This window comes from Pseudophryne corroboree, chromosome 8 (assembly GCF_028390025.1).
Source record: "Pseudophryne corroboree isolate aPseCor3 chromosome 8, aPseCor3.hap2, whole genome shotgun sequence".
NCBI classification, from domain to species: Eukaryota; Metazoa; Chordata; class Amphibia; order Anura; family Myobatrachidae; genus Pseudophryne; species Pseudophryne corroboree.
Window position 1 is genome coordinate 235,693,786 of NC_086451.1, and position 12,735 is coordinate 235,706,520.

Consider the following 12,735-nt stretch of genomic DNA (forward strand, 5'->3'; position numbering starts at 1 on the left):
TCCCTCCTCTCATGAAGAAAAAGAGCGGGAATCTCCAGACAAGAAGCTGCAGCTTCCCAAAAAGAATTCTCAGGGAGTATCCTTTCCCTAATGGGGCCAGGATACGATGGGAATCTTCCCCTAGGGTGTACAAGGCATTGACACGTTTACCCAAAAAGGTAGCGCTGACTTTACAGCTATCCTCAGGGATCCTGCAAATAGCATGCAGTAACAGTACTTTGAAGTCCATTTACACACATTCTGGTACACTACTCAGACCGGCGATTGTGTCGGCATGGGTTTATAGCGCTGTAGCAGCGTAGACAGATACCTTATCAGCGGAGATTAAAACCCTAGATAAGGATACCATGTTATTGTCCCTAATATATATATATATATATATATATATATATATATATATATATTTATATGTAAAAGATGTTGTCTTATATGTATATATATGTATAAGACATGTCCAAAGAGACGTTAGTCTACTGGGTTCTAGAGTCAACGCTATGTCGATTTCTGCTAGACGTGTCCTGTGGAACATGCAATGGAGAGGTGATGCCGACTAAAAGAGGCATATGGAGTTGTTGCCTTACAAGGGTGAGGAATTGTTCGGAGAGGGCCTCTCGGATCTCGTCTCCACGGCTACGGCAGGTAAATCAAATTTTTTGCCATATATTCCCTCACAATCTAAGAAAGCGCCTCATTATCAAATGCAGTCCTTTCGTTCCAATAAAAGCAAGAGAGCACGTGGATCGTCCTTTCTTGCCAGAGGTAAGGGCAGAGGGAAAAAGCTGCACACCACAGCTAGTTCCCAGGAACAGAAGTCCTCCCCGGCCACTGCTAAATCCACCGCATGACGCTGGGGCTCCCCTGAGGGAGTCAGTTCCTGTGGGGGCACGTCTTCGACTGTTCAGCCACGGCTGGGTCCACTCACAGGTGGATCCATGGGCAATAGAAATTGTTTCCCAGGGTTACAAGCTAGAATTCGAAGAAGTGCTTCCTCGCCGGTTTTTCAAATCGGCCCTACCGAAACAACCCCTGGAAAGGGAGATAGTTTTACAGGCAATTCACAAATTGTGCCTGCAACAAGTGGTGGTAGAGGATCCCCTGCTTCAAAGAGGGAAGAGGTACTACTCAACTCAACTTTGTGGTTCCGAAACCGGACGGTTCGGTCAGACCCATTTTGAATTTAAAATCCCTGAACCTTTACTTAAAACTGTTCAAGTTCAAGATGGAATCGCTCAGGGCGGTCATCGCCAGCCTGGAAGGGGGAGATTTGTTGGTATCTCTGGACATAAAGGATGAATACCTGCATGTCCCCATATATCCTCCTCAACAGGCGTACCTGAGATTTGCGGTACAGGCATTACCAATTTCAGACATTGCCGTTTGGGCTTTCCACGGCCCCGAGAATTTTCACCAAGGTAATGGCGGAAATGACGGTGCTCCAGCGAAAACAGGGTGTCACAATTATCCCGTACTTGGACGATCTCCTCATAAAAGCGAGATCACGGGAGAAGTTGCTGAACAGCGTATTACTTTCACTGAATGTGTTACAGCGACACGGCTGGATTATCAATATTCCAAAGTCGCAGCTGAATCCTACAACTCGTCTGCCCTTCTTGCGGAATGATTCTGGACACAGACCAGAAGAGGGTTTTTCTTCCGACAGAAAAAGCGCAGGAACTCGTGACTCTAGTCATGAACCTGTTGAAGCCAAAACAAGTGTCAATACGTCATTGCACTCAAGTCCTGGGGAAAATGGTGGCGACATACGAAGCCATTCCCTACGGCAGATTCCATGCAAGGACCTTCCAATGGGACCTATTGGACAAATGGTCCGGGTCACATCTGCAAATGCATCAGCGGATCACCCTGTCCCCCAGGGCCAGAGTATCTCTCCTGTGGTTGCTGAAAAGTGCTCACCTTCTAGAGGGCTGCAGGTTCGGCATTCAGGATTGGATCCTGGTGACCACGAACGCGAGCCTCCGAGGTTGGGTAGCAGTCACACAGGGAGGAAATTTCCAAGGCCTTTGGTCAAGTCAAGAGACTTGTCTTCACATCAACATCCTGACACTAAGGGCCATATACAACGCCCTACATCAAGCGGAGATCTTACTTCGCGATCGACCAGTTCTGGTCCAGTCAGACAACGTCACCGCAGTAGCTCATGTAAACCGCCAAGGCGGCACAAGGAGCAGATTGGCAATGGCGGAAGCCACCAGAATTCTTCGCTGGGCGGAGAATCATGTAAGCGCTCTGTCAGCAGTGTTCATTCCGGGAGTGGACAACTGGGAAGCAGACTTCCTCAGCAGACACGACCTGCATCCGGGAGAGTGGGGACTTCATCAAGAAGTCTTCGCGCAGATTGCAAGTCGGTGGGGACTGCCCCAAATAGACATGATGACGTCCCGTCTCAACAAAAAGCTACAAAGGTATTGTGCCAGGTCAAGAGACCCTCAGGCGGTAGCTGTGGACGCCCTAGTGACACCGTGGGTGTTCCAGTCGGTCTATGTGTTTCCTCCTCTTCCTCTCATACCCAAGGTGTTGAGGATAATAAGAAAAAGAGGAGTGAGAACAATACTCATTGTTCCGGATTGGCCACGAAGGACCTGGTATCCGGATCTGCAGGAAATGCTCACAGAAGATCCGTGGCCTCTTCCTCTAAGGCAGGACCTGTTACAACAAGGTCCCTGTCTGTTCCAAGACTTACCGCGGCTGCATTTGACGGCATGGCGGTTGAACGCCGGATCCTAGCGGAAAAAGGTATTCCGGATGAGGTTATTCCTACGCTAATAAAGGCTAGGAAGGACGTGACATCTAAACATTATCACCGAATATGGCGAAAATATGTTTCTTGGTGTGAGGCCAGGAATGCTCCTAGAATTCCATCTAGGCCGTTTTCTTCACTTCCTACAAACTGGAGTGAATTTGGGCCTAAAATTAAGCTCCATTAAAGTTCAGATTTCGGCCTTATCCATTTTCTTTCAAAAGGAATTGGCCTCTTTACCTGAAGTACAGACTTTTGTGAAGGGAGTACTGCATATTTAGCCTCCTTTTGTACCTCCGGTGGCACCTTGGGACCTTAACGTGGTGTTAAGTTTCCTTAAGTCACATTGGTTTGAACCACTTAAAGTGGAGTTGAAATATCTCACTTGGAAGGTGGTCATGTTGTTAGCCTTGGCTTCGGCTGGGCGAGTTTCGGAATTGGCGGCTTTATCACATAAAAGCTCCTGTCTGGTTTTCTATATGGATAGAGCGGAATTGCGGACCCGTCCTCAATTCCTACCTAAGGTGGTCTCATCTTTTCATATGAACCAACCTATTGTCGTGCCTGTGGCTACACGTGACTTGGAGGATTCCGAGTCCCTGGATGTGGTTAGGGCTTTGAAAATTTACGTGGCCAGAACGGCTAGGATCAGAAAAACAGAAGCACTGTTTGTCCTGTATGCAGCCAACAAGGTTGGCGGCCCTGCTTCCAAGCAGACTATTTTTCGCTGGATCTGTAACACGATTCAGGCAGGATTGCCGTTACCAAAATCGGTTAAGGCCCATTCCACTAGGAAGGTGGGCTCGTCTTGGGCGGCTGCCCGAGGGGTCTCGGCACTACAGCTGTGCCGAGCAGCTACTTGGTCGGGGTCAAACACCTTTGCAAAGTTCTATAAGTTTGATACCCTGGCTGAGGAGGACCTCCTGTTTGCTCAATCGGTGCTGCAGAGTCATCCGCACTCTCCCGCCTGTTTGGGAGCTTTGGTATAATCCCCATGGTCCTTACGGAGTCCCCAGCATCCTCTAGGACGTTAGAGAAAATAAGATTTTAAACCTACTGGTAAATCTTTTTCTCGTAGTCCGTAGTGGATGCTGGGCGCCCGTCCCAAGTGCGGACTACTTCTGCAAGACTTGTATATAGTTATTGCTTACATAAGGGTTATGTTGTAGTTTCATCGGTTTTGGACCGATGATATGTTGTTTTTTCATACTGTTAACTAGATAGTATATCACAAGTTATACGGTGTGATTGGTGTGGCTGGTATGAATCTTGCCCTTGGATTAACGAAAATCCTTTCCTCGTACTTCTGCAAGACTTGTATATAGTTTTGCTTACTAAAGGGTTATGTTATAGTTTCATCAGTCTTGGACTGATGCTATGTTGTTTTCATACTGTTAACTGGTTAGTATATCACAAGTTATACAGTGTGAATGGTGTGGGCTGGTATGAATCTTGCCCTTGGATTAACAAAAATCCTTTCCTCGTACTGTCCGTCTCCTCTGGGCACAGTTTCTCTAACTGAGGTCTGGAGGAGGGGCATAGATGGAGGAGCCAATGCACACCCAGAGTCAAAGTCTTTCTTAAAGTTCCCATGTCTCCTGCGGAGCCCGTCTATCCCCATGGTCCTTACGGAGTCCCTAGCATCCTCTACGGACTACGAGAAAAAGATTTACCGGTAGGTTTAAAATCTTATTTGGATGATCTCCTAATAAAGGCTGTGTCCAGGGAGCGTCTACTGCACAGCATCGATCTGACTATTTGCCTACTCATGGATAATGGGTGGATCCTACATTTTCAGAAATCTCACCTGGAACCGACCCAGCGTCTTCAGTTCCTGGGAATAATACTGGATACGGTATCTCAAAAGGTGTTTCTCCCAATGGACAAAGCTTTGACTATCCAGGCTATGGTCCGCTCGGTGCTCAGTCCTCGCAGGGTGTCCATACATCTTTGCATCAGATTACTTGGCAAGATGGTGGCTGCTTACGAGGCAATCCAGTACGGAAGGTTTCATGCCCGGCCATTTCAACTGGATCTGCTAGACAAATGGTCAGGTTCTCACCTTCATATGAATCAGGAAGTGACCCTATCTCCGATAGCCTGGATTTCTCTATTATGGTGGCTTCAAATTCCTCACCTGGTAGAGGGCAGAAGTTTCAATATCCACTCGTGGATTCTACTGACAAGATGCCAGCCTACGGGGTTGGGGAGCGGTGACCCAAGGGGTTATGGTCCGTTCAGGAATCTGCTCTGCCGATAAACATCCTGGAATTCAGGGCAATTTACAATGCTCTTCTGCAAGCTTCCCATCTCCTGAAGGATAAGGCGATCTAGGTCCAGTCGGACAAATCCACAGAGGTCTGTTTATGTACTCCACAAGGGGGAGCAAAAAGCAGAGCAGAGATGCGAGAAGTGTCAAGAATACTGGTCTGGGCGGAGGCCAACACAAGGTCCATATCGGCCAGTTTCATTCCAGGAGTAGACAACTGGGAAGCGGACTTCCTCAGCAGACACGACCTCCATCCGGGGAAATGGGGCCTACATTCCCAGGTGTTTCAACCGTTAATCCACTGGTGGGTCTGTCCGCAGATGGATCTGATGGCTTCTCGTCTCAACAAGAAGCTATGCTGTTACTGTTCCAGAACGAGGAGTCTGCAAGCTGTAGCAGTAGACGTGCTGACGACCCCATTTGTGTACCTGTTCCCTCCTCTACCGCTAATCCCAAGTGTTCTAAAAAGACTAAGAAGGGAAAGCATTCAAGCAATTCTAATTGCCCCAGATTGGCCTCGACGGCGTTTTCTTTGGACCTCCTAACCATGGCTCTGGAGGATCCCTGGCCTCTGCCGCTTCAAAAGGATCTTCAACAAGGGCCGTTCGTCTATCCAGACTTACCGCAGCTACGTTTGACGGCTTGGAAGTTGAGAGGGAAATTCTATCTAGAAAAGGTCTTCCCTCCCGGGTTATTTCCACCATGGTCCAGACAAGGAAGAGTATTACGTCTAAACATTATCATCGTATCTGGAAAAAGTATGTTTCCTGAAAGTAGAAAGGTTTCTCCCGTGGAATTTAGAATGAGTTTCTTTCTGCTTTTCTTGCAAGCGGGTGTGAATATGGGCCTACGCTTAAGCTCCATCAAAGTCCAGATTTCGGCGCTTTCTATTTTCTTCCAGAAACAGCTTGCCATGTTGCCGGAAGTACAAACTTTCCTCAAAGTTGTTCTTCATATGCATCCGCCCTTCATACCTCCCACAGCTCCGTGGGATCTCAATGTGGTTCTGTCCTTTCTTCAATCGGACTGGTTTGAACCTTTACATAGGGTGGAGTTGAAATTTCTCACCTGGAAGACGGTGATGTTACTAGCATTGGGGTCTGCCAGACGTGTATCTGTATTTGGGGCCTTATCTTGTAAGAGCCCTTATTTGATTTTTCATGAAGACAGGGCGGAACTCAGGACCCGACCTCCATTTTTGCAGATAGTGGTGTCAGCTTTTCATGTGAATCAACCCATTGTGGTTCCGATGTTGTCTGACGCTTACTTTGGTCCAGAGTCCTTGGATGTGGTGAGGGCTCTGAAGATTTATGTCAAATGGACTGCTCATCATCGGAAGTCTGACTTGCTGTTTGTCCTTTATGATGCCACCAAGATCGGTTGTCCGGCTCCTCAGCAATCAATTGCTCGTTTGCTCATATTGACCATTCAACAAGCTTATACTTCGGCGCCTCTGCCTTTGCCGACGTCTATTCAGACCCACTCAACGAGATATGTGGTCTCTTCCTGGGCGTCTGCCCGGGGTGTCTCGGCCTTACAGTTGTGCCGAGCTGCCACTTGGTCTGGTTCGAACACTTTTTTGTTAAGTTCTATCGGTTCAACACCTTGGCCAAGGGTGACCTTCAGTTTGGTCAGGCGGTGTTACAGGGGTCTCAGCATTCTCCCACCCGTTTGGGAGCTTCGGGACTTCCCCATGGTACTAAAGTACAGATCCCCAGTATCCACTAGGACGTAAGAGAAAATAGGAATTTAATACCTACCAGTAATTCCTTTTCTCATAGTCCGTAGTGGATTCTGGGCGCCCGCCTCAGTGCTTCGATTCCTTCTTACCAGAGTAAGTGTTTGGTTGGCCCATGTTGCGGTACTGTTTATTGGGATAGCTTTGCTATCTTGGTTGGGTTGGTGTTGCGCCCTCCTTTCAATTATGGTTGTGTGTTGGCTTAGTCTTAGTGCCCCACCGCTGTTGTAACTGTTTTTTTCTTCTCGTGGTATGTCCGTCTCCTCGGGAACAGTTTCCTATACTGAGTCTGGTAGAGGGTCATAGAGAGGAGGAGCCAGCACACACATACACACACTAAAGGTTTTAAAGTGCCAGGCTCCAGTGGACCCGATCTATACCCCATAGTACTAAAGTACAGATCCCCAGTATCCACTACGGACTACGAGAAAAGGAACTACCGATAGGTATTAAATTTCTATTTTTTTATTTATTTATTTTCTTTGTGCTTGTATGTCCCAGTTTTATTTGTCCTGTTTTTCCCACTGGCCAGTGCTGCAGAGCATATTGGCACCTTACAGGTCATCAATAACAGCAGCCTGTACATATATTTTGTATAGCATATATATAAAGAAACACCTAAATAAAACATGGAGACAAGGATTTATGGGGATTTACTTAGCCTGGCTTCCCATTTCATGCCTCATGCACCTGCACCATATCTGCCACACTTATACCTCTACCTTAGAAGCTGTTTCACAGTGCAGGTTACCCTACTCCATATATTGTGTTGTAGTCTTGTTACATTATTTAGAATAATGGAGACGTGTACCACTATTGCTCATGTTTACATCCTTTGAAAGAAAACTGTTCGTCAGCAAATACAGTCACAGAAAGTTTACTTTGCAGCCTATATTTAGAAATCCTGGTGCTTGGTAGACATCCCTCGATTTTTTGTGTGCAGCATTAGGGGTTCACTGCTTAGGCTGACAAATTAACCAAAGTGATCCTCAAACTTGGAGGTGACTTGCACAGCCGCAGTAAGCAACAAAGGGAGGAGGTATTAGAATGCATTCTCTTATATAATTTTCATTGTTACAAATTACTCTTTATATACAGTATCTTGACTGCTTGAAAGTTTGTACATTGCTGAAAGATGCAAATGTTTAGGTGCTTCATGCCATTGTATGGTAGTTGTGCTGACGTTTGAGAGACCGCAGCTGTAAAATTAGGAAGACTTTAACTTTTCAGATTTTAGTGGTCTGATACAAGTTACTTGTAGTTACATAGATATTGAACGTGAAAAAAGACATCTGATGTTTCTTTTCATGTTTTGAGATTTATGAACGTTTGTAATATTTTGTTGCAAAAAAAAAAAATGCTTATATGAAAGTCTTCTATCCACAGCCATCGTACAGGGTGAGTCGCTGGAAGAAATTTATAACAAGATCAAGCAGATAATTGAGGATCATTCTGGACATCATATCTGGGTGCCATCCCCTGAAAAACTCTAAATACTTTACTGAACTGCTGTCTACCCTCTACGATCCAACACTACCCGTACCCCCAGAGAGACAGAGTGGGGTTCTATGTGCATTTGTCATCATACACATGGATTTGTCCTGAGAGTGCCCAGAACTCCGCCAGTTTTTCTCTGCAACTTGTGTGTAGTTATACTGACCATTTGGGGAATTTTTGTGGGGTCAACAAGGAATCCCTGCCCTCACTTGTATGGGGCAAGAACAGACTTGAACATTTAGATTACAAAATGCAAAAAAAAAAAAAAAAAGGGAAAAGAGCAGAAGAGGCCACGTCCTCCTAACTCCAGACACCCACCCTTTATCTATAAGCCCCCACCTCTGCTGGATTGGAAGAAGGCATATTTATATACATATATATATATATATATATATATATATATATATATATATAATGTGTGTGCGTGTGTGTATATATAATTTATATATGATTATATATATATATATTATATATATATTTTGGCTGTGATGGGATATTTGTCCCTGCTATTCTATTGTTTGTAATGATTTTTTTAAAGTTCTCTTCTGTGATGGGCAGAGCTCGGGCTTTGCTCTGGTACTATATACAGTCTACCCACCATGGCTACCATTCTTGCTCTGGGTAAGGTCTGCTATATGTGGTTGATCCAGTTGGCACCAAATATTTGGGAGCGTATGGAGTGGGGTCTAGCTGCCTTTTTGCAGCTTGTCTAGTTGGAAAGTTTCCTCTACTGCTTGTTCTCGGTACTCTGACTCTTATGGAAGACTGACATAATTTACATTGATGATTTTATATGTGATGACGAGTGGAATCTATCTTCCTTTACATGTAGGAATTCTTCGGAAAAAGCTTAGAAAACTGACGTGAGCCAAACTTTACTTTTTAAATGGACACTATAACCTTGTCTAGCTGTTCTAGAAGAAACTTCTCCTCTGACAAGCTACTACATGGTACTCTGTGATAGCTAGTAACTCCTTAAATGCCTGCCGCCTCCCTTGGTGCAGTGTTGTGATGCGGGCCTATTTGCACAGGTCTGAGCCATGCCCTTAAGTTTGTTTTATGGTTGGAGAGCTTTTCACACTTTCCAAATAAGTAGGTTTGTGGGAGTTCTGTTCTGGGGCTTGCACTGTTCTTAGTACCACGGAGGCATGCTGAGGACCAGAGGAGGTGTCAGGTTCCAGGACCGACCACAGAAGCAGCCAAGATAAAGAGAAAGTAAAGTGCGAGACAGGAGCAGAGTTTTAATGGATCTGACTCTTGTGTGTTTGCATGATGATGATGATTTTTATTTTTTTAAGGCTGTGTTGTGTTGCCGTGTGAATTTTTTTTCATGGTAACTTCTATTTTTAAATTAACGGGTATAAAATCCATATTTTTCATTTCCGTTAGAATCCTTTTAATTTTTAGATTGCAGTTCTGCTAATTAAAAAAACAAAACCTTAACCTGGATATTTTTGAGCCTGGGAAGAATGAGGACAGAAGGGCTTAATTCTAAGGTTTTGGAGCAATATAGAGGTCCTTTTATTGACCATAAGCCCCTATGCTCCATACCTGTTCACAGATAATAAACTCTTAGCTAAAATTCCAATGTTCCATGCTGCTGTGTTTGTAAAATCGGAATGTTTAGAGTTTCAAAACAGTCTCATTTCTAGTAGAAGTAACAGGCAGTGGAGGTGTAGGGCAGTCGCCGTAGGTCTGCTGCAGGCAGCACATGACTGAGGAACAGGGATACTACTGTTAGAATGTTGTATGTATGTTACACACAATGTCGCTGACCATTTTAGCAAGTGTTCTGTAAGAGATGCTATGAAGGTTGTCGGCTATGCCTGAAGTGGCTACAAACCTGTCCGCATGCGTTATGTCACCTTAACACAACTTTCCTACAGGTAACATTGTTATCTGAACAGGGTGCATGTTCTCTCAAGATGGATGTTTTTTTTATGGATACTGCCGTTCCAAGATCCATATTTGGTGTGAAATGTTTTTGTGGCTAGAGAACTGCTCGGACTGAAGAAGTGAACCAAAAATTCCTTCTTGATGCTCAGTGTGAAACTCATCGCTCAGGGTCCAATTTCCAGAGTATGATCACTCACAGGCTTGGTTCCGACACTGCAGGACACTGTACCTCCGTTTCTCTCCAGTGTGTGCTGGTAACCAGCTGGCATTCATAGTTTGTCCTGCACTGTCAAGTGGTTGAAGTGGGGGGGTCATTCACTTTTAGGGCTATGTATTTGCTTACTAATGATGTGGCTTGATGAATCATGGTGGCTAGAGAACAATGGAAGTTGAAGCTTTGAAGTGGGGGGAAACTAGTGACATTTCTAAAGTGATTTATTTTTATTTGTTCCCCAGCTGCTACATTGAGGATTTTGCAAAGCGTTTCCTATCCTCCTTGATTTTTACTTTTATTTAATTGTTTCTACCCGCTTGCTATCCACCAGCTTGAATGGGATGTGAAGAGGGCATGTCATGGTACGAATTGTGTAATGGAATAAACAGCAGGCGGGGTGGCTGGTACCAATGTGTGATAATACCTTTTTATATATATATATATCTTTGTCCCTGCCTCTCCCCTCCCAATTGTAATTTACAGCAGAGCAGAAAATGAAATGGAATCTGATTGTTTAAAGAGATGCTGATAAACCCAGGAGGCACATATATTTTTTAATAAACGAAGTTGCAATGACTTGTCGGCTTTTTCTCTACATTTTCTTTCACACAGTGTGATTGTGTTTATAACTCACATACAGATTTCTTTCAGGTAATTGGTGGGATCCATTTAATTGCAGCTGACACAAGAATATCAAGGATGAAAGTAAGAAGAGTTTTGGAAAGGACAAACATCTGCTTATATTTCATGTCCAATTAGTAATGTTTTACAGGCTTTTAAAGCAGGAATGTTTTACCACAATTTACCTTTCCCTCCCTTTAGGACAGGTCAAGGATGCAAGCAGTGACTGCACCAGGAAAAACCATGTTACAGTGCAAGGAGTGAGTGCAAATTTCTCTATCGTCCTAGTGGATGCTGGGGTTCCTGAAAGGACCATGGGGAATAGCGGCTCCGCAGGAGACAGGGCACAAAAAGTAAAGCTTTAGGATCAGGTGGTGTGCACTGGCTCCTCCCCCTATGACCCTCCTCCAAGCCTCAGTTAGATTTTTGTGCCCGGCTGAGAAGGGTGCAATCTAGGTGGCTCTCCTAAAGAGCTGCTTAGAAAAGTTTAGCTTAGGTTTTTTATTTTACAGTGAGTCCTGCTGGCAACAGGATCACTGCAACGAGGGACTTAGGGGAGAAGAAGTGAACTCACCTGCGTGCAGGATGGATTGGCTTCTTGGCTACTGGACATTAGCTCCAGAGGGATGATCACAGGTACAGCCTGGATGGTCACCGGAGCCTCGCCGCCGGCCCCCTTGCAGATGCTGAAACGAGAAGAGGTCCAGAATCGGCGGCAGAAGACTCCTCAGTCTTCTTAAGGTAGCGCACAGCACTGCAGCTGTGCGCCATTTTCCTCTCAGCACACTTCACACGGCAGTCACTGAGGGTGCAGGGCGCTGGGAGGGGGGCGCCCTGGGAGGCAAATGAAAACCTTTTTTGGCTAAAAATACCTCACATATAGCCTCCGGGGGCTATATGGAGATATTTAACCCCTGCCAGAATCCGTTAAGAGCGGGAGACGAGGCCGCCGAAAAAGGGGCGGGGCCTATCTCCTCAGCACACAGCGCCATTTTCCCTCACAGAAAGGCTGGAGGGAAGGCTTCCAGGCTCTCCCCTGCACTGCACTACAGAAACAGGGTTAAAACAGAGAGGGGGGGCACTAATTTGGCGTTAGAAATATATAAAAAAGATGCTATAAGGGAAAACACTTATATAAGGTTGTCCCTATATAATTATAGCGTTTTTGGTGTGTGCTGGCAAACTCTCCCTCTGTCTCTCCAAAGGGCTAGTAGGTCCTGTCCTCTATCAGAGCATTCCCTGTGTGTGTGCTGTGTGTCGGTACGTGTGTGTCGACATGTATGAGGACGATGTTGGTGAGGAGGCGGAGCAATTGCCTGTAATGGTGATGTCACTCTCTAGGGAGTCGACACCGGAATGGATGGCTTATTTAGGGAATTACGTGATAATGTCAACACGCGCCAAGGTCGGTTGACGACATGAGACGGCCGACAAACAATTAGTACCGGTCCAGACGTCTCAAAAACACCGTCAGGGGTTTTAAAACGCCCGTTTACTTTAGTCGGTCGACACAGACAGGGACACTGAATACAGTGTCGACGGTGAATAAACAAACGTATTCCTTATTAGGGCCACACGTTAAGGGCAATGAAGGAGGTGTTACATATTTCTGATACTACAAGTACCACAAAAGAGGGTATTATGTGGGATGTGAAAAAACTACCGTAGTTTTTCCTGAATCAGATAAATTAAATGAAGTGTGTGATGATACGTGGGTTCCCCCCGATAGAAAATATGGGCGG

At 45.4% G+C, this 12,735-nt stretch overlaps 1 protein-coding gene across 11 annotated transcripts in view; it reads left to right on the forward strand.

The window, feature by feature from the left end:
• Positions 1 to 10,948, forward strand: part of DLG3 (discs large MAGUK scaffold protein 3) — a 699,019-nt gene extending 688,071 nt beyond the window's left edge. For 10 of the 11 annotated variants that reach the window (XM_063937111.1, XM_063937110.1, XM_063937115.1 and 7 more), the window contains one exon: positions 8,152 to 10,948. In XM_063937111.1, coding sequence (XP_063793181.1) covers positions 8,152 to 8,258 — 107 coding nt within the window. In that variant the 3' untranslated portion in view covers positions 8,259 to 10,948. The remainder of the gene's footprint in view (positions 1 to 8,151) is intronic. The other variant, XR_010183050.1, reaches the window with a different exon arrangement.
• Positions 10,949 to 12,735: the final 1,787 nt, after the last annotated feature.